At 40.5% G+C, this 21,849-nt stretch overlaps 2 protein-coding genes and 1 non-coding gene across 13 annotated transcripts in view; 1 reads left to right on the top strand and 2 right to left on the bottom strand.

Annotated features, from left to right (window-relative positions):
• Positions 1-177: 177 nt before the first annotated feature.
• Positions 178-13,723, top strand: tdrd15 (tudor domain containing 15). Of its 2 annotated transcripts, none has more exons than XM_071467856.1 (5): positions 178-342; positions 1,563-1,632; positions 2,233-7,974; positions 8,363-8,523; positions 9,161-13,723. In XM_071467856.1, exons 2-5 carry the CDS (start codon positions 1,613-1,615, stop codon positions 9,172-9,174), a joined length of 5,937 nt encoding a protein of 1,978 aa, XP_071323957.1. In that variant the 5' UTR covers positions 178-342; positions 1,563-1,612; the 3' UTR covers positions 9,175-13,723. The 2 variants fall into 2 exon arrangements, with proteins under 2 accessions (XP_071323957.1, XP_071323956.1); XM_071467855.1 differs by having other exon boundaries at positions 180-342; positions 8,363-8,529.
• trnal-cag (transfer RNA leucine (anticodon CAG)) lies at positions 11,217-11,299 on the bottom strand. The gene has a single exon. It is a non-coding gene; the product is annotated as a tRNA-Leu (tRNA).
• afdna (afadin, adherens junction formation factor a) overlaps positions 12,122-21,849 on the bottom strand; it is a 99,864-nt gene continuing 90,136 nt past the window's right edge. For 6 of the 10 annotated variants that reach the window (XM_071467857.1, XM_071467865.1, XM_071467862.1 and 3 more), the window contains 3 exons: positions 20,716-21,268; positions 14,964-15,048; positions 12,122-14,143 (listed from right to left, as the gene is read on the bottom strand). In XM_071467857.1, coding sequence (XP_071323958.1) covers positions 13,990-14,143; positions 14,964-15,048; positions 20,716-21,268 — 792 coding nt within the window. In that variant the 3' untranslated portion in view covers positions 12,122-13,989. The remainder of the gene's footprint in view (positions 14,144-14,963; positions 15,049-20,715; positions 21,269-21,849) is intronic. The other 4 variants (XM_071467866.1, XM_071467860.1, XM_071467867.1 and 1 more) reach the window with 2 other exon arrangements.

The raw sequence follows: 21,849 nt of genomic DNA on the forward strand, positions 1-21,849 counted from the left end.
ATTCAAGACCTCTTATAACCGTACAGTAAGTAAACAATAAATTGCATGAGAAATGTTGAAAAGAAATCAATAATAATAATAATAATAATAGCCTATTTTTAAACAAAAAAAAAAAAAGTAAACCTAATGTAAATGCAGCTCTATTTAAACCAACTGAACTGAAATAAATCAATTATTTGCATTTCAGATTTACAAATAGTCTGACTCACATTTTAGAGAGTTGACCTGAGGTCCGTGAGGAGCCCGGACATCTGTGACCTTAACCCAGGGAGGAGGCAGGTGTTGTCGGGCTGCAGCATCCAGACCTACCGGACAGGTCGCACACATGAGGCGGTACAACAGGTAGGAAAACAGGCACCAATGTGAAAAAAAGTCGGGTAACTGTGGTCAGAAAGGAGCCCGGTGCCCCCGGTTATTGTGGGTTAAGTAGAGGTCGAAGCGACCGTTACTCGGAGCCATGAGGCTAGCTCCGTTAGCATCGTTAACGTTAGCTCCGTTAACCGTTCACCGTCGAATAACACCGCCATGGAAAACTGTAGGTCGCTTTTAGTTTGTCCGAACATCCTCTTGTATCCTGTGGTTTTAGGGAAACGTCTACCTGTCAAATAATTTCTACGTTTGAGTTTTTATTTTCAGCTCAGTGAAATGTATGCGCATTTAACAGATCTAAGCTAACGTTAGCCGCACGTCGCACGACATTTTATGCAGAACCAGCCCACGGCGACCAATGTGTCTCTTTTCAGGCTTAGTTTGTGTATTTATTGTTGATATTTTGTGTAGAATGTGCATTTCATGAGAACATGGTGTGGAACAGGCAGAGCCCTGGTACACATACACTCAACAAGCATTTTATTATGAATACCATACTAATGCTGGGTAGGGACACACTTAATGTAGCTAAAAGACACAATAAGCTAATGGGCATATTCAATAGAGTACAATATGTCAGCCCAATCATGATGACTATTCTCTCCTTCTCTCTGTGCTCTCATATACAGTATTTTACAGCTGGATTTCCAAGAAAGCTGTTCCCATTTACATGTTTTTCTGTTTCTGTTGTCAGACAATGGAACGAGTGACTGAAATGCAGCCTGTTGAGACTACATGTTGACCAGCAGTCAGCTCCAAGTCATTTCCAAGCTGTTGCTCTGCTGCTAAAATCCTAATTTTACAGCTGTGACATTTTCTGGAAAAATCCCCCCAAACTCAAGTTGGTGGTGCTGAATATTTGTGTAGTACAACAGAAGCTGCATCATATGTAAAATATTAATGCTCTTCAATATTTGTGTCAAGACATAACAGTGGTACATAAATAGTGCCAGTGTGTGTGTGTGCATGCAAAGCAACACACCCTCTGCCCCTATACTCCCAAAAAACATCACCAAAACCTCCCCCTGAAAAATTAAACAGGAAAAAGAAAAAAGAAGAACTTTCATTTAGTAAGCCTTGCTTAGTTAAGGTTATATAGGTTTTGCATATTCTGTAACTTTAAGTTAACATAATCTTATGTTATTTAAATAATAGTGGGCACATTTACTGATATCCACTCATTTCTTTCTCAGGCTGCGTTTGGGATGTGACAGTTAATGATGCTGCTGCTGTACAGTCAGTGATGGGTTCTGAACATCAAAAGTAAGTAAGCAATTTGGCAACAGAGTGATGCAGGCATGTTCTTTCTTATATCATAATATATCATGTTAATATGTCATTTTTCATCATCATTAAGTTCCTTTCAGTGTTGGTTAAGATATTGCATGAAGTTGTTATTTTGTATTAACTCTCCAGATTTTTAAATGAGGATTGAGCTTTAGTGAAGTGGAATTTTATGGGTATTTCCTCTCACATTTGGTTGATATTGTGCGTAAAGGAACTGATCAGAAAGATCAAGGAATAGAGCAGCCTTAAACTATAAACTCTGGTGGCCAAGTAAAGTTGATTGTTACTTTATTTGTATGTTCATTATCTCTTTCAAGTTATCTGTGCTGATACTTGCTGCCATTGCTGTTTTCTCCTTTAAACTGTCCTGATGACTCATGTATACAAATACCTCGTTGCAGCTCAACTACTGAGTGTCAGTGATATTGAATGAGGGAGTTTTTTTCAGACACAGCATAGACTTCATTTTGCTCAACAAACAAGGCTCTGAAATATAACTTAGAGTGGCCAGCTCTTGATGCAATTAAAAGTCATAATCTTGTTAAATGGCTAATAATATACCACTTTAATTTGCAGTTCCAGGGATTCTGGTCCATCAGTACCATGTGCCCTTTGGCCAGTGGACCTCAAGTTAACACACCTGGACTGGAACCCTGAAGCAACTCTGATTCACTTCCAAGGACAGTACCTTACCATATGTGAACTGGACTATAACATCTTGCAGGGAGAAATACAGAACATAGCTAAGAGAAAAGCTGCAGTAGATATTGGAGAGTTTTGCCTTGTAGAAGATTTGGCTTCAGCCCGCTGGTACAGAGGAAGAGTTCAGAACCAAAAAGACAACTTGTTTGATGTTTTCCTCATAGATCACGGTAATGTCTTGAGTGTCGACATTGCCCACATATCATCCTGTTCAAATGACCTGTTGATCCTACCTCCAAAAATAGTTAGTGGCTTTATTGCAAATGTGCTGCTGCTTCAAGGTTGTTCTCATTCTGTAGTGGAGCAGTACTTCTCTAGCCTGATTGGAAGAAATGTCACAGGTTACATTCAAGCTCTCCTTCCCCATAAAGTCCTCTTATTGGAAGTCCCTGACATCAACGGTGACCTTGTTAGACATGGGTTTGGGAGACATGTGGACACAGATACCTTCCTCTTCTTGGTTGAGATGCTCACAGAGGTGCCACTCAAGCAAAACGTACAGCTAGTTCCTGACTTGCACATTGAAAAGCCAAGGGGACAAGAACTTCGTTTCAAACCATCTTGTTTGCAAGGATACGAAGACATTCTGTCGTTTTGTGGGCCTAGATTGAGCTGTGGGACACGTGCTAAAGTGCGAGTAACTGCTGCTGTCAACCCCGGGCTGTTTTACTGTCAGATGACCAGTATGGAAACAGATCTTTGGGAAATGTCAAAGAAGCTGGCTGCAGTTTGTGAGTACAGAACCAAAGCATGGAATCAGAAGCCTCCAGAAAACCTGGGTTTATTATGCTCAGTTAAAGGCAAAGATGGGAAATGGTACAGAGGTTTTGTGCAGTTTCTCCCCAACAACTCTCAAGTCAGAGTTTTGTTCATTGACTATGGATTCTTTGAATCTGTCAAAGTTGAGAATGTCCACAGGTTGCCATCTAATCTTTATTCAACACCCATCATGGCATTCCCATGCTCACTCTTCTCCCTGAGTGATCAGGATGAGGTGATAAAAACTCAGCAGTTGAGTTTCCTCAAGGCAGGCTTGCTTGGAGGAGTGTTGGAAATGGAGATCAGTAGTTTTGATGAAGAACAGTATCTGTACTCCATCACATTTATTGGTGTTGAAGATAATCGTGTGAAGGAACTGGAGCCCATTCAAGAGCTTCCCAGAATGGAAGTGGAGTTCATGTTTGAGACAGAAGAATTCTCTCCTCAGGGAAGGTATTTGTACCATGAGACAATCATGGGCGAAGCATTGGGTAAAACACTGAAAGCAGAACAGGTGCAGGTAGACTCTGTTTTTGTGGGGTATTGCGAACATGTCCAGAATCCAAACCACTTCTGGATCAGAACACAAAAACGCAATGATGAATTTGAAGAAATGATGACAAAAATGACAGATCACTTCAGTCAAGTAAAGCTGGATGAAGACGTACTGTCGAATCCTCAGCTTGGGACAATGTGTTGTGCAGTCTATGAGGAAGACATGCATTTCTACAGGGGTGTAGTGACAGACACTCTTGAGCATGGAGCTGAAGTTCTTTTTATTGATTTTGGGAACATTGAGAAAGTGCCACACATGTTGATAAAGAACATACCAGAGGAATTTGCCAGCGAATCAGCATTTGCCTTTTGTTGTACTCTTGTCAATGTTTTACCTTTGGATGAAGTCTGGACCAGCACCACCTCTGACTTTTTCAGACGAGCTGTGTCAAACAAAGCCCTGCTCGTCAATGTTGTCCAGATGAGAAAAAACAAATTTGTTGTTGATCTCTATGAGATGGGAAGTGACAACAATCAGAGTATCACTGATCTCCTGATCTCATCCAAACAAGCTGAATACTGGAACAACGTTTCCATAGAGCCTGTAATGAAAAACAGCACAGATGTGACAGAAAAAAGAAGGTGCCTAAGATACAATGTGACATCAGACATCAGTTTGAATACAGAGAAACTGGATGATTATGGGGAAGAGAACATGTGCAAAAATGAAGTCAACAAGGCTCAAGGCCCTGCCAGCTTCAGAGCTTTAAGCATCAAGCCCGGGTGTGAGTTTGCAGTGCACTGCTCTTACATAAATTCTCCATCAGATTTCTGGTGCCAGCCTCAAGATAATGTTCAAGCTTTGGAGGAACTGATGGACAAGGTTCAGCAATATTACTCAACTAACACAGTCCCTCTCCAGTCAGGGGTTTCATGTTGTGTTGCCAAGTCACCTCAAGATGGAAGATGGTACAGGGCCTTCATCACAGAAAAGCAGAATGGTTATGCCAGAGTGATGCTGGTTGATTACGGCTTTACCATCCAAGTCAAGGACCATAATCTTCAGGCAATAATACCAGAATATGTTTATCTGGAAGGACAAGCTTTCAGGTGCAGTTTTTCTAACTTGATTGAACCTACTGACTCCACAAACTGTGGGGACTGGAGTCTGGAGGTGTGCAACTCTGTGAAAGACTTTATCCTCAACAGCAACCACAGTCTAAAGTGTAAAGTTGTCTCTCAACTGAATGTGAAAAACAAAGGGCTATGTAATGCTGTGGACCTCTACAACACCCAAACCCACCAGAGCATAACAAATTGGCTCATGGACCAGGGCATGGCAAGAGAAGCAACAGTCTCAACAAAGCAATTGTCAACGGTGTCACCTGAGTCTTTTGTCTACTCTTCATATGATCTAAGTTCTGGAAATCAAAACCAAGTCTTTGTGACTCATGTTAGCAGTCAGTGGGAGGTCTACTGTCACCTAGAGATAAATACTGAAATCATTGAAGACCTCGAAAAGAAAATCTTGGAGGAGAGTGAGAAAATGATGCAAGCCAGTACAAGAGCTGTTGTGAGGAAGCTGTGCCTGGCAAAATACTTTGATGGGAAATGGTACAGAGGCTTGGCACATCCTGTTCAGTCACCTCTGCATCTCAGTGTATTTTTTGTGGATTATGGAAACACAACCATATCTGAGAAAACCCATGTCATGTTCCTTCCCAGAGACTCTGCTGATTTGTTGTACACGCCCATGCAGGCTGTGAGATGTTGCCTTGCTTCAGTGTCAAAGGAGGAGCTCTATGCGGATGTCAAGGAGTGGCTGGAAGGGGCAATCCTTAACAAGCAAGTGAAAGCCGTCATACTTGGAAAGAATGAAGATGGTTCATTTGAGGTTGAGCTGTTTGATGGGGATGTTAACATCAGTGAGAAGATAAAGGAGCTTATTCTCAATCTTTCACCTAAACCACAAACAAATGTTTGTTTTGACACAAGCAGAATAAAGAGAAAACATAAAGTTCTCCACCCAGGAAACACAAAGATCTTACTCAAGTACAAGAGTCAGCCTGAAGGGCAGTCTTCAAAGTCGCCTACATGGAATCCCCACAGAGGTACTCAAGTTGGGAATGCACCCCAAAAAAGATGTGTTCATGGGAAAACTCAGAACAAGAACACTAAAGTAAAACAACAAAATGAGGACAAGACCAAGAGCTGTGTCCCTGTAAAATCTTTGAAAAACTCTAAAGTAAAACAACAAACAGAGCACCAGGATACAAACACAAAGTCAGAACAACCACAACACAACCACAACAACGAAACAGAGATCCCTCAGCTCTCGCGTTTGCCTGACAAAGTGAGTGCAGGCCTTAAGGCAAAGTGTTTTGTCTCCCACATTGGCTCAGTCAACAACTTTTTCCTTCAGCTGTCAGAGGATGAACCTGCCATCTTGAAAATGGGTGATGATCTCAACTCAGGTATCTTCAAAAATTCCTTGGAGACTGCCACATCTTTGAGAATCAATGACCTTGTTCTGGCGGTGTATGAGGAGGATGGTGCTCTGTATCGTTCTGTTGTGAAGGACTACGAAGGGAGATATTTTTTCAAAATTGAGTTTGTTGACTATGGAAACTCAGCAGTTGTGGGGAAGGAGAATATCTTCTTAATCCCAAAGGAGTATCTCTCTCAGCCTAGATTCAGCATATCATGCTCCCTGTTGGACACAAGCACTTATGAAAGTGATGCTTCTTTCACTGATGCTGTAATAGAGAAGCCTCTCATGGTTGACTTTGTCCGTCAGTGTGGAACTCAATGGGAAGTCAAGGTTGAGATTCTTGATGTTGCTTTTCCAACAGCACTTGAATCAGCTGTTGAAAGTAGTCCCGTAAATGAAAACAAGGCTTCTACAAGTGACAATAAAACATCAAACTCTGAAACAAAGATCCCTATTGTTCAAGGCGAAAATGTCACACTGAAAACACCAGGTGTAAATCTGTCAACCAAACTGAAGGTAAAAACTTGCAGTTGCCATAGGAGAAGACCCACCACAGACAAGAGTCATTCAAAGAGGAATCGGAGGAAAGCATCTACATCCTCTGTCAAAAGTATGAGAGATCTTGCTGATGCATTCACACATCTGACTGTTCATGCTAAAGACAGGAAGAATGGAACAATTCTGTCAGTCCAGAGTAATGCTGATTTTTACATCAGACTTGCTAGGACCAGATACCTCCTTGCTGCATTGGAAAGTCACATAGCAGAAAACCTACACAAATGCAAGATGATGGTTGAAGAGGATGTGAAACGAGGCCTCCAGTGCTTAGTTCAGGTACACAAGGACAAGTGGCAGAGGGCAGTTGTTAAGCATGTAGGTGGGGAAAAATGCAAGGTCCTCTTGGTGGATCATGGAATAACAGAAGAAATTCCAAGTGACTTAATCCGACAACAGTGCGGCTACCTGAAAAAAATTCCAAATCTTACAGTACTGTGCAAGATGAACTGCTTTGGGTTCAGTGAGGTAGAAGATGCCCATAAACTGTGGTGTGAAACTCTCAAGCCAATGATAGGCAAAGAAGTCAATCTGTTGTTTGTGCGTTACTCAGAAGCTGATAACATTTGGATGGTTGAAATAGTCATGAACGGACTGTCCCTCATTCAAGAAATCACAACATCAGTACAGCAGAATCAAGAGATGTTCCCATTACCCACTGAAACCCAAAATAAGGCCACAGAGGAAGAACCTAACTTGGACACAGACCCTCCTCAACAACTTACCTTTGCTCCTATTGATATAGACAAGGTATACTTTGGTTTTGCTGCCACAGTGCAGACTCCCTTTGAGTTCTGCGTTGTTCTTGAAGATTTGCTTCTCATTGTGAACAAAGTGTCCATCATGTTGGAAAACCTCTGTGGGCAGATGTCTCCTCTCCCTGAAGCCCACCTCGTCCATGGCACCTGCTGCCTCTTAAAATCAGACTCCAAGAACAAGTGGTGCAGATCTGAAATTGTGCTTGCTGACACCACAGTGGTCCTAAACCTGGTGGATTACGGCTGTTATGAAAGCATGCGATACAAAGACCACTCCAAGCTGAAGAGGCTTCCAGAGGAGCTAATGAAACTCCCAAAAGTGACATACCCATGCATTCTGCGAGGGGTGAAGCCAGTTGAAGTGGATGAACAGTGGACTGATGAGGCAGCAGTCTTCTTCCAGCAATGTTTGTACCAGAAGAACCTCCAGATCTTCTTCAGAGAGTTTGTGTCAAACACACACTGGAAGGTGGACATTTTGGCAGATGGAGTCCATGTTGCCAAGGAGCTGGTGGATGCTGGACACGCCAATTACATAGACGCCATGCTAGAACTCAGGTATGCTTCTATCTATATCATATCTTCAATACATTTTGTGGAAGTAGGTTTCAGTTGGTTCTTTAGTTCAGGTAATTAAACACAAATGTCAGTGATAGAGAAATTAAAATTAAAAAAAAAAAAAAAAAAAAGCCAAATGGATATTCTGTCCTCACCATCAGTGTTAATTGTAAACTTGTCACTTCTAACAGCAGGAAAAGAAGTTCTAATTCTTTGGAAACCAGTTAAAACTTATCTCTATTAGGGCATATTGTAGCAAAAAGCTAGAGCACAAAAAATATCTGTTTTTCTGTTTCCATACATTTTCCAGTACAAGGAAAATGTATGGAAGAAAATGTGTGGACATTTTCCTGCTAAACACATGAAACTTCTTATTTCTAATATTCAGATTCCAGGAGGAGAGGCCCTGTACAACCCCTCCTCAAGGCCCTGACAGTGAGGAAGAGTTTGGCCAGGGGAATGAAGGCTCTCATGGGAGGTCAGATCTTTCAACTGAGGCCACTGAGGAAGCTGGAGGGAAGAAGTCACTCAGCGCTTTGTCTGGATCAAGTCAGTGTAAGAAAAGTGTATTTTTAATACTTTTTGTGTATGTGAAACGTTGTATGATGACCATTGCAGATTGCTTGATGATGTTAAATGTGTCTTTAATTGTTCCTTTATGCAAATCTAGCATTATTGTTGCATGGTCACGTGGATCAAGTACATTTTTGTTTTTGGTCATAAGTTATAGAAAGTGCTGACATGCAATATTCAAGAGTCGATGGCCAAAAAACATTGCATTCACAAGGAAAAAAATAAAATAAAATCAATACGGAAAAATAAAATCTGGTAGAGCCATTAAAAAGATGTTTGTTTGTTGGCTGTTGTTGTTGGCCAGATTTTGAGTTTTTACACAACTACTTGAACCACCATACTAGATAATTTGAAAAAGAATTAATTGTCTAAACTGCAATTTAAAAAATGTATTAGTCCACAGGTATTTAAAAAATGCTGACAAATGAAGAAGAGAAAAAGTTAACTATCACAAATAATCAAAAAATTTGAGTTACTACAGATGAATTGAGATGAACTTAGAATAAATGTATTCACCGACCTAAAACACCATAGTGTGGCAGTAATTTATGGTAGCATAAAAATAAAATACAATAATGGTCTTAAGTCTTTGTCTTGTTTTCTTCTCTTACAGGTGTCCTGATGTGAAGGAAATCACAGAGGTTCAAACTTGTGGCTAAACCGAGCAGCAAGGCCTTGCAGCAGATTCCTGGGTGTCCAGCGTCACATTATTACTAGTGAGATACCACCTGTTGGTTACTTTGGTTAAATGTTAAGCCCCTGCATTTTGAGTAAGAGTGATGCTCCAGAACCTTAATAACATACTTCAAATTACTAATAGTGCCTTTAATTCACCTTAAGATATTATTGTAAAGACTTAGGGTATGGTTTTAGGGTTTAATTACGGGAAACTGATGTTTGGTTTTGTTTTGTTGACTTAGCTTGAGTACTTTTGGAAGATTTGTGAAGTCATCAGCGCCATGTTATTTTCTTTAAATACATTAGAAATCTGAGTTAACAGTTTAAATATTTTTATATTTGTTTCTGAATCCCATTTAAATTAGCTGTTTTCTGGCATTGAAACATTGATATGGCATATTTTCATGGAGGTTGTAGTCGTGTTGTATTTTGAACTGTTGTTAACTGTTAACAATTTCATTTGACGATGAGAACTAAATGTTATGTAGCCAATGAGATGTGTTTAATTAAGTTTAAATTCCACATCTGTAATTAGGTCTTAATTGTTAACTTTGAGTTTTAGTGACCTTGAATGATAAGAAAGTGGTAAATATTTTTTTACTAACTCATGAGTAAATGCACAAGAATTCAGAGTTAGTGAACCCTTTAAATATTTGAACTTCTACAATCAGTGCTTTGTGCTGAATACATATTTGAGTTGAACACAGTGAGGCATTTTCAGGTGCAAAATTAAATCCTTTTTGGGACTGATTTTGATGTCAGATATTTTTTCCTCGTAGATAGTATTGGTACAGAGGTTAGTCAGTGGTATGGGAAAGCTGAAATACAGAAGGTATCATGACTTGTGTGTATAAAATGCAACTTTAGCACAGGAAAATGCAGAAACTGTCGTACTTCATGACCAAAGTCCTGAAGTGAACTGCACACAGATTACAGCTCATGGTTCACCACTGGATGGCGGTGTTGAGCCATGATTGATTGGTTTTATATCCGGAAATGCTGCTGGACACTGAATCATGTACCCCTAACCATTTAAACACTATTTTGTGATGTCTATTTATGAAAGAGTTGTGTACTCAGGACTCAACGGGATTTTGCTGCAAGGACCAGTCCCTAGGTCATATTTAGAGGTCATAGTTAAAGGTGGTTTCGCCTATCAATGAAAGTTGTTTCTTATTTACATGCAGATGGGGCCAGAATTTAAACTTTCCACATTCCAACAAATTCCATATTTTGTTGATTTTCGAAGTGAAAGGCTGTAAACAGACAGCAAACAGTCATCTAAAAATGAACATTACTGCAAATGTTAGTTTTTATTTCATGAACTTAAAAATACTGAAACGTTTTCTTTCCTATTGTTGTTGTTGTTGTTGTTGTTGTTATTGTTATCATTATTTCGATAGCGACAGTTGAAACAGGCAGGTAATAGTGAGAGAAAGCGTAAGGGAATGACATGTAACAAACGGGAATCGAACCGGCGACCCGCTTATTCGGGATATTGGTATGTGTATGTGGTATGAGCCCTGACCAATCTCGTCGCCAGAGGTGAAACAGTTTAACACAATTTGCAACCACTTTTTCTAGTGAGTTACATTAGGGTGATGTGTTGCAGGACTGTTGTTTTAGACTGCATTACCTTTAGCTGGGTTTACCTTAACTTCCAGCTGAATGTATCTGTACACAGTGGAGAGGTAGATGGAGAAATTAAAACAAGTCGTCATCAATGAATAACAGTGAATAACATTTCCGGAAGTACAGTGATGAGGCTTGAAAACAAATTCTCGCTCTGTTCCGTTCATAAGTGTTTCGGGTGTTGTGTCGAAGTCTGTTTCCCTATCGAAATGTGTGTTTTTCATGTTGCGCCCCCTGTCGGTGGTTAGGATAAGGTTTCGATTCAGACTAGGGAAAAACACATCTCAACAGGGAGACAGACTTTAACGCAGCACCTTACTGAATCTTGTGTGTTAAGTATAACGCAGAAAAAACATTGTTGTCAGAAGTGGGATTCGAACCCACGCCTCCAGGGGAGACTGCGACCTGAACGCAGCGCCTTAGACCGCTCGGCCATCCTGACATCTGGAGTCCATACTTGTCTGATTTTACTTTGGAGTTAGAACATAAATGTTTCGTGTACATCACCATGTGGGATATTTTAAATTGTTACTAATGGCTACATACCTACATTTCCACATACAGTCTATGCTACATACACGTCAGATTGCAGATATAAAGACGAACGTAAATGCGTTTAATTTTGAAAATGAAAAGTGTGAGGGGCACATCCGGTTGTTCACTTCCAGGTCAACGGTCAAAAAAGGATTTAAAAAACGTTAACGTTACGTCACTTCTAAACAAGTTCGTCAACTTATACAGCGATTTATTAGTCTACCAGTCATTTTGTCAAAAATACTACTTAATAATGCAGCAGTCAATGTTTTAATACTGGATCATAGCATTTACAAGGACATGGCACTTCAGTGCCAGTGAAGCTTTTATTTTTATAAAAGGGTAATTTAATAGTTTTGGACTAATCAGTTTTGTATATAAAAGTTCAATTTTAAATGTAACTGGCTATCAGATAAATAGATTGAGTAAAAAGTACAATACTTGCCCTCTATTCTTGTTGAGAAATGTAATGTAGCTTAAAATGTTACTCAAAGTACCATAACTAAAATTAGTACAGTACTTAGTTACTTTTCACCATTTCCCAACGATTGTATACAGAGTAAAAATGACCACTTATTTGCAGATGCCACAACTCCTTTCACAACAAGATAGTTCGTAGCTTCTGCATGAAATTATCAATATACTAGTTAGGCTTGGATTAGCCTTGCATAGGTAGCAACACAGTCACCATATTTTAAAGTGAACGACAAGAGAACACACTTCCAGCCTGCACTGTTGAAAAATCTGTATTTATTAATGATTTACAAAAGGCTAAACATGAAACCATTTAAATGATTCAGTTCATTTTGAAACCTAGAAAGGAGTTGTTGTTGTTGTTGTTGTTGTTGTTGTTGTTGTGGGGGTGGGGGAGGAGAGAGGAGACACATCTGTAGTGTTTTTACAGGTCAGCTATTATAACAGCATCTCATCTCGTCATGTAGAATCTGTTTTAGTGGAGGCTCCTGTAGAGAAAAATAAAATCAATCCACACACAGGATGGAGTCACTCAAACAAACTGCAGAAGAGAGAGAACATTTGAAACATCACTATTTTTAGATTTTTTTTTTTTTTTTCTTTAACTGGGGGACACACTGGGGTTTGAAGTGTGTTCCTTTTCTACATCAGCAGAGCAGCAGCAGTGGTGAATATGACTACGGAAATTGTGTGTATATATATATTTGTACAATCACAATTCTGTCACCATAATGCCAGTCCTTAAAAACACCTCGGACCCCTCCAACTACAGCTGGTGTAAAAACAGAACTTTTCTGCCTTTAAAGCAGAAAACCACAGATTATTATCCACAGTACGAGAGGTCCCAAATGTAATCCACTTCTCAAAACAGTTTGCCGATACATATTTAATATTAAAAACAAGTTTTGTGCAAGTATGGTTTTTCCACAAGGTTTGAAATAAATATCTGTAAAGCAAAGGAGCAATGACTTAAAGAGTAGTGTTAATTTCTTTTCTTTTTTTATTGTGAAAACCAACATTAATCACATAGTGAGTGAAAGGAATTCCAGTTTCTGGCTTGAATTTAGGTTATAATCAGACAAATGAATTTCACACAACTCTGCAAAAAATGACTATTTGATTTAAAAGAAAATAAAATTAAAGTCACCTCAGGTTGGGGCGCAACAATTAAAAATTTCACTCCACTGACATTGAGGAGCAGCAGGGAGACCAGTCCAGCTTTGGCCAAACTTCCTGTTGGATTTTCTGTCACCAAAATGCTGTTGAATCACATTAGTTTTGCAGTTTTTAGTAGCCTGGCAGGTTTCTACAGTAGTAAAAGAGTGAGACAGTTGTGGACCCAAATATTTACAGTAATGTTATGCACTTAAAGATCCTTTTCTGGACTGTACAATCCTCCTCTGGAGAATCTTTCAGAGTTTATCTAAAACATCACAAAAAAAATCCCATGCTTTCTTGCTACGGAATGAAATAACAGTGTTTTCACTCACTGAGAATTTAACTTTTTAAAAAACAAGAAAATAAAAATAAAGACCGGTCTTGAGCTCAACCTTGGGCATTCTGCTGGCAAGTAGGAATTAAAAGTCTGAAAACAACGTATTGCAGGAACAGAGCATAAAATAATACAATAAAATTGTTCATATTTCAGTAAGCCATTTAAAAAAAAAAAAAAAAAAAAAAAAAAAATTAAAATGAGAATAAACCTTTCTCCATCCCTTGCCCCAAAAACCATTTTACAAACAAAAATATATCCCCCTTTGTCATGTGATTCTCAAATTCTCACTAGATATAATTAAAACTTTTTTACAGTGCTTTATCATTATATATCTTTGACAGACCTTAATGAGGGGAAGAAATTTTAAGAAATTTTAAATGTCTCTCCTATTGCAATGATATAGCTACGTCAAAAAAAAGTGAATGGTCCAGTTATTCGATGATTAAAATAAAAAAATAAAAAGGGGAAAACAAAACAGACAGGAGGAGAAGCTCAGTGGTTGGGAAGCGAGTGCCGGCTCTCTCGACCTGTTGTGTTTTTTTTTTTTTCTTTTCTCCCAGGAACACCTTAATGTTACCGTGGTGATGCTGGCATTAAGGTGGCGCTGGGAGGTAAAAGGCTCGGGTCTACTACTTGGTGTTGAGCTCGTTCTCCAGCTCCATGAGTTTGCGTGAAGCCTTGACCTTGTTGGAAACCTCCTTCCCCTGAGAGAAGAGACGCTGGCGCTCCTTGAAGGTCAGACTCTCCGGAGCACCGCTGGGGATCGAGTTCTCCTGCTCCTGACTGCAACACACACGATCAGGGTTTACCGAGATCAAGTTAGGACTTTGTAAGAACTTTTTAATACCACAGAGAATCCAATTTAATATCTGTTTCTCCATTATACTGACCAAGTATAAAAGTATGATGGGGAAACTAGTATGAATGATGAGGCCTAGAATATTATCTAAAAAACATCATTTTCTTAACTTTTTCCATCAAACAAACATGAATGATAAAGACTTAATTTTCAAGCTAAAATCTTCCCTCGTAAAATACAGTTACCATCACTTTTCATTAGCTGTGATGTTAAAAGATAAACTGCACTTTGATGACTACAGCGGTGCGTGAAGTCCCACACCGGTACATGAACTGTATAAACTACAACAGCCTGCACTGCTTTTTAAACGTCTTAATTGAGTCAGAATATTACTGACACCATCTGTCAAGTGTTTTGTTTGGGTTTTTTTAATAGAAACCACAAATGTCACCCCCCAGTAATTAACACTGTATTGAATTATTACAGATTGACACTACTGAAAGAACAGCAACACATTGTGAACACATTGATTTTATAAGGCTAAAACCAAAGAGATGAACTTCTCTCTCATACATGAAAGGATTATTTCAAAATGATTTAGTGAACTCTATGCATACTATGTTCATTATACAGCGAGCACCAAACTGAAAGCCTAAGATCTGAGAGCTCAAGTTTTAATGTTGTTTTCTGTTGCAGCTTTATTGTAACAGAGATTATCTAACGCAAAGCAGGAAACACAGGCTGAGCAACTCATACAGAAAGTGTCACTGTGGGGTAATTTTGTAAGATAATTCAAGGCCTTACCTCTTCGTCCATTTGTCTCTCGGGTCCTTGTAGACTTCACCTGATCCTACAACTCCTGCTGAGTTTCCAGTGTACGAGTTAAATCCTGTCCGAGGTTCAGGAGTCACACAGCAGACAGACAGAGCAGTAAAACATTAGTCAGCATCGTTCAGACTCAGGTTGTGTCATCCAAAAACATCTGAGGTAGAAGCTGCTGGGTGACGGCTGACAAGAGCTCTGCTATTTTGACTTCCACTAAAATCACAGTAGTTACTTCTAAAGAGTACACTGTTGCTGTATTTTGAAACATTGCAACTAAAAACTTGAAGTTCTTCTTCTTAATGGTTTCAAACAGTATCTCTGTCACCAGTACCCAGCAGCTTCTCAGGGCGACATCACTTCATTTCCCACAGACCAGCCTAAGCAGAAGGAAAGGAAGGAAGGAAGGAAGGAAGGAAACGAGTTCTGGAGAAGCATTAGGCAGTAACCATCAGATCTCATTAAACTCGAGCAGCGAGCCAAGAAAAGAGAAAGAAGAGCGTTAAAAAGCTGTTAGAGGGCCATTCCAAAGCAGCAAGATGGTCTGTGGAAGTGTCGGGTTGGATCTGAGGCCGAGGTCACCATCAAACATGTCCGACTGTTACTGCTGATTTTCTGGAGCCCAATGGTGTCACTTTACTGTCTTTGTTCAGTCCCCACAATCTACTATTAGAATCCAACCAATCACAAGTTTATGATCTAATTTAAAGCCTTTTGACAAAGAAAAAACACCAGGGGTTAAACAGGGCTCCATCAATGTCAGAGAGGGTGACCCCAACCTTTGACCCCAAAGCAGATGTTAATCAGTTGGCTCATGTGTCTCTGCCTCTTTCCAAACTGCAGCTGAAGCCTCAAACTGCCAGACCAGACTTTTTCCAAGTGCTTAACAACCATTTGACCCAAGAGTCTGCAGATTTTCATTTCCAGACAAACACTACAGCAGCCAAGAAAAATGATTATCTGGTCCTCGCTGGTTAAAGAGGTGTTCATCAGTGCAAGCTTTGGTTTATATAAAAACCTGCAATCAGCAGGCGGTATTCTATATTTCTCTTACTGTCAAGACTGATATTTCTTATTCCTACACATCAAAAAGCCACAGTGTTGTACTATGGTTTTTTCTGACTGAATCCCACATGAACCCTCCTGCTGCTGGAAATACTCACGACAGTAGATCAGTGGTTAACAGCCTTTTTGAAATGATCTGAGTTCAATCATCGTCATCGTTCTGATGCTCTGAAGCATCAAATGTGTATTAATCAAAATCTTTCCAAACAAAAGGACAGTTTCCTTGTTTGACTAACGTTTCCAAAAAACTACAGTGACCAGCTGCTTTAAGAAATCCCTCAACATTTTTTAGAATTTAAAACCTACTTAATGTGAAATTTGAAATTGCAAGCTTAAACAGTATCGGTACTGGAAGCGCCTGAATTTTGAAAAATCTCTAAAATTTCGCAAAAAATGTGTATGCTTGCATGAGGTGGTTTTTCAGATGATATAACAAAGTAATTTTTTGCAAAATATGGAATCACTCAAGTTGAGGCACCTGCTGCATCATCCCCCAGGGAGCCAGTTCCCTTGGGGCATGGAAATCTGTCGTCATGTTTAATTGGAATGATAAAGCGCGAGAAAAAAAATCCAGCATTGGTTGAGTTTTCTTGGAGGCCAGTGGATGCTTCAAAAAACTCGATGGAAACAGACCATTTGCAATTGTGCTTTGTCGACTTTTCTTAAATAAGAGAAAAAAAATTAAGAAAAGGATATTAAGAAAAGGACGACTGCAAAAAATTAAGAAAAGGATATTAAGAAAAGGACGACCGCATTGTTGGTTTTGGTCTTGTCATGGGATTTGCGGGCAGTCAGAAAAATATAAAGGCACAGTGTGCTTCAGCATTTCACATCACTTGTGAACACACCCTTAACCGGAGAGCAGGAAGTAATTAGAGACATGTGTTTAAACTGAGAGAATAAAACCCTCCAGACTCTCTTCACGGCACAGTAAAGACACCACAGGCTGAGAGGAAACACTGGATCTAAACAGATGAGTTGATCACTTCTCTCTGATTGTGCTAATAATTTAAAACAGTAGTTGAATCCAAACAGATGACACGGTAAACCCAGGTCTTAGACATTTAACATCCAGTCTTAATTCTACTTGGTTATCTTTCACAAAACACAGCTTGGAGTCCAAATGTAAGCTGGTCTTATGCTTCAGATGAAAGCTGGGGGGCTGCTGCAGTTCAGATGCAGACACAGTGATAGGGTGTGAACCCAGATGGATTCATCCAGCTGGCAGCTCCGGGGCTCCTTTGAGTTTTACAGAGCGAAAGCAGAGGCAGATCTGAAGTGTAGTTTGGGATGGGATCAAGACGGGACCTACTTCAGCCCCAAACCACATGAACACAAACTGGCAGAGAACAAAGTAACCACAAAGAAACAAGCCTTGTCCGAGGCCAGTTACATTCCTCTGTGGAGCCAAAAGAGATGGAAAATTATACTTCTGGCTCTGCGATCGAAAATTCTTCAGATTCACAAAAAGTCATCCACAGGCTTTTCATGGATTCTCAAAGGTTGTGAATGTTTTTCTTTTTCTCTGGTTGAGTTTTCTTGGAGGCCAGTGGATGCTTCAAAAAAATTCATTGTTTTTTGTTTTTCTGTACAGTACACAGTTTTTGTGAGAACTTTCATCTCTGGCAATAATTGAATTTGCTCTTCCTTTGTAGCTTTCTTCAGTTCGTGTACCTTCTGAGGCAAACTGGCGCCAATATTGTTTTTCCTGTGGATTTTATTCTGATTACAAAAATATCTCCGCTTTAAGAGGCCACATTTGATTAAAGTCAGACTTGAGCTTTCAAAGCCGCCAGCTGAACAAATCACACTCATTGAAAACATTTGGAGACTCATAATGTCAGGGAAGTCAGAGACTCAGGTGCCGTTTGGTCACCTGAACCTGCTGCAATGCCCTGTGGGAGTTGTAGTAAGGTTTGGTAAAGCTGCAGCGTTATTGACAGGAAGGACAGCCGGATCAGCTGACAGAGCCGAAACAGGCAGACAACAAAGCACATACAAGAAAAACAAACAAAAAAAAAAAACAGAAAATTGGGAAGGCAAATTAACAGACCAACCAACAGAGACAGGCAAAGTGGGGAAAAGGAAATAAAAACAAATAAAGACAGCAGGGTGCAGCCTGTTGGAAGCTACGCACAGGCAGTAAAAAGCAATAGACATCAAGCCGGTTACTGGGGAGAGCTGCTGGCAGCCAGAGTGCAGTGTGTTGTGTTTATGATGCGTATGTGTGTGTGGCAGGGTGGTGGAACATGCAGATTTCATTTGTGGGGGAGGTGGGATGGGTGGTTGGGGTAGGTAGTGGGACGTTAGTGGGATGTTTGTTTTTGTTTGTTGTTTTTTTTCTTCTTTTGAATTTGAGTGAAGATGCAACATGAAGTTCCCGTGAGGTCCTGGATGTGTTTTTAATGTTTAATAAGCAGCAGGGATGGAGGAGGTTTATGTTGAAGGAGCAGGCAGCTGTTTCCTGGACCTCAGGTAGTGATCACATTCACACTGTGCTGCTTTGAAGCTCTGTTTGTCTGTGGATGTTCAAAATGCTGAAATTACAGTGTCACTGAGCCCAGAGGAGGCAGAGTTAGACCAAGTGTTAACTCCTGATACTTCAATACAAAGTCACGTCTGCTCGAGACCATCCATCACTGACGCTCTGTATTATTCCACATTACAGAGCCAAAGTTCTCAAATGTTAAATGTTATCTAAGCAGAAACATCAATATGAGAATTTAGCTTAAAAATAATTTGCAAGATTTTGATGTAATTTTAGGAACTGGATCTGATCAAAAATACATGAACAATATCAGTAGGATCAGTTGCTGGCCCTAATTTACATAGGCTGAATATTCATGAATTTTATGAGTCATGTCAACATTAATTTGAACCTAACAGAATATCTGAAATTATTTATATATATTTTATTTATTGCAATAGTGTTGGGTGTAATCATTGAAATTTGTTCGGATCTGTAAGTGAAGTTAGTGTTTGTTCTTTGCCGTTTTTTTTTAAACTTGTATTAATTGCGTGAGATATATTACCTGCACAGGGACTGCAGAAGCAAATTAGCTGGTGGTTAAATCTGGTACAATGCATCTTTTCTCTTTTATGAGTTTGTTTTTTGTACATGGTCCCTGACCAATAGATATAATCAGCTAAATAATAAGTAGAACCACTGATTTAGATCCAACTCTCTTTGGCTTGTTTAAAAACGTGTCTTCTTGAACCCCTCATTACCAGCTGCATATATCTACCAGCTGTGACTAGTTCATCCAAAGTGATTCTTTTGTCTTGTCTTTATTTGAATAATTTGAGTCCTGAATAAGTAAAAATTATCCAATAAATCTAACAAACAAATCAAGGATTCAAGAAAAGACTGAAGACATAAGCACAACTTTGTGCAGCAAAAATATGAGTCTCTTCTGTTAATCATTTTGCAACTGCTGACGCCGAAAATTCCTTGTGATTTTGAAAACACAACATTAATGCTTTGCACAGAAAGTGTGTCTGGGTGAAATTATGACAGGATATTTTGGGAGCAAAAAGTTTAACACAGCTGCCAACTGACTGCAGCTTGACCCTGCTAGTTTTAGATATCTCTCTCCAACAATGAGGCTTTGTGAGGGAAAGTAAAGATGCATATCTTGACATAACATTTGACATGGATGAACCAAGAAAAACGGTTTAATATTTGATCTAAGTTCAGAAAGATTACTTTTAACCTCTTGATGAATACATTTCTCTTAGACCTGAACATGACCTGTGAAATCTTGATTGTAAGCAGCTATAACAAATAACTGCCACTAGGTGTCACTGTGGTCTGAGCAGACTTCAGTCATACAGAAGCTTTGAGTTTACTTCAGCTTGTTGGCAAGAAGATGTAAACCATGGGGAGCTTTTTAAACAGCCACAGACAAAGACGAACCCTTTCACTCAACACACTGCAGCAGTGTGCATCTTTGCATGTTTATGAAATGGGAGCTGATTCGTTTTAATCGAGTGATCGATGGGTGCGTGAAGCCAATGGTGTGTCTCCTTCCCTTTAAAGCCAACACCGCTAAGCAGAGCCACGGGGCAGGAAGGGGGGCAGGCAGGCAAACCGACGGCTGGCCTCGCCCCCCGAATCCCAAGCAGCAACCAACCAGACACAAAGGAGGCGGCGAGCGACAACACCAACAGTACTATGATTGGCTCTGATGGGTCTCAATCTGCAGCAAAAAGTGGTGGCGTGATTATCGATTGCTTTTTTCTGTTCGCTAGTGCTGATCGAGAGGGGGTGTGTGATTGGAGGAAGATGGGGAGGGGGGGAAAAAAATTTACTGGGGACAGGAGGAGGTGGTTCAAACAAACCAACATTAAAAAAAAAATACAAAACAAATACGATCTGATTCGCTTGAGGAAAGGGAGTGAAAATTTCCACATATAAAATAACGAACATAAAGTGATGAATGATGACTGATTGACGACAAAAAAATTTGGACAAACATTTAAAGGAGGGAAAAAGTAGACGGTGGAGATGAAAAGGCAGAACACCTCTCTACTGAAAAACAAGGTCAAAAGAAACACAAATCTAAACCATGAAGGAGTAAATGAAGAGGTGAGTGAATGAGAGGGAGGTGCGGGAGCTGTAGAGGGCGCTGTGGCGAGCCTGACTCCTCTCTCCTCTCTCTGGGTCTACCTTTAAAGCCTCCTGGGGGGATGGAGCTGGGTTTGGCAGGAAGGGGGGGACCTGTACTGTTGGAGTTGTTGACTGGTGGCTGGAACGAGCCAGACAGGAAGATGCCGTCGGAAAGAGGACGGGGCTTGCGCGCAGTGGGCGGCGGCTGAGGCCTGCTGTGATTGGGCGAGGCGGTGGCCGGGAGGTCGCCATACGACTTCCGGGTCGCCGACAGCTTCACCTGACCTGACTGCCCGCCGCCGCCACTCCCTGCTTTGATGGCTTCCTTGCCTTCCTCCTCGTCTTCCTCATCGCCCGCGTAGGAGACAAACTTGGCGGTGTAGAGCGTGTCGGGGGAGGTGACCTGGGTTTTGAGGTAGGAGGTGTTTCTCTGTGGGGGGGGCGGGGGGGTGTTAGTAGGGTTGTGGGGGGCGGGGGGTTGGTAATCCCGGGGCAGCGGGGGCCGATACAGACCGGCCGGGTCATCGGGCGTCAGCAGCTTTCTCTCGGCCTCCTCGTGCTGCCGGCGCCGCTCAGCCTCCAGGCGAGTGTAGTACTCCTCCTCCTGTCTCCTCTAGGGGAGGGACAACCTGTTAGTACGCTCCACTCTCATTGGCTCTAACTGGCTAATCAGCTACAGACTACAGCTGGGGCTCCATTAGACAACAAGCACCACTGCACAGCTTCTACCACAGGTAGCACAACTGCTAACACCTCTGTCTACAAGACTCTCACAAACTAAACCTGGGCTTAATCAGACCACGTCTAACTGGGCTGCCTGGCCATATAAAACGACTTGGTCCATCTAAGTCCAGAACTGACGCTAACAGTCATAGATCAGGGCTCATTTATAAAATGTCTTAATTCCATAAACAGGATTTTGTCACCAGAGATGTTCTGACAAGTCACAGAAGGAAAAACACAAACAAATTATAAAACGAATTATGGCTGAATCCCACGTCACTGCTTCTGATTCAGGGTCCTGGTGTTGTGCATGCTGGCTCACTGTCGTGGCAGCTGTGTTTTTCTCACTTTAACAAGTCAAAGTTTCCACTGTGATTGTACTTTAGAAGAAGTAGAAATTAATGATTTCCAGCTGATAATATTTTAGTTTGTTCGAGCATTTTCCTCCTTTTTGAACAGAACTCAAATTCA

The sequence above is a fragment of the Trachinotus anak genome, unplaced genomic scaffold, assembly GCF_046630095.1.
Source record: "Trachinotus anak isolate AG129_WGS33_773 ecotype Australia unplaced genomic scaffold, CSIRO_AGI_Tana_v1 ptg000031l, whole genome shotgun sequence".
NCBI lineage: Eukaryota > Metazoa > Chordata > Actinopteri > Carangiformes > Carangidae > Trachinotus > Trachinotus anak.

Coding starts and splice junctions, on each gene's coding strand:
- tdrd15 (XM_071467855.1), top strand. CDS start 1,613: ATGGGTTCTGAACATCAAAA. Junction 1,633..2,232: donor ATGGGTTCTGAACATCAAAA/GTAAGTAAGCAA, acceptor TTTAATTTGCAG/TTCCAGGGATTCTGGTCCAT. Junction 7,975..8,362: donor GACGCCATGCTAGAACTCAG/GTATGCTTCTAT, acceptor TCTAATATTCAG/ATTCCAGGAGGAGAGGCCCT.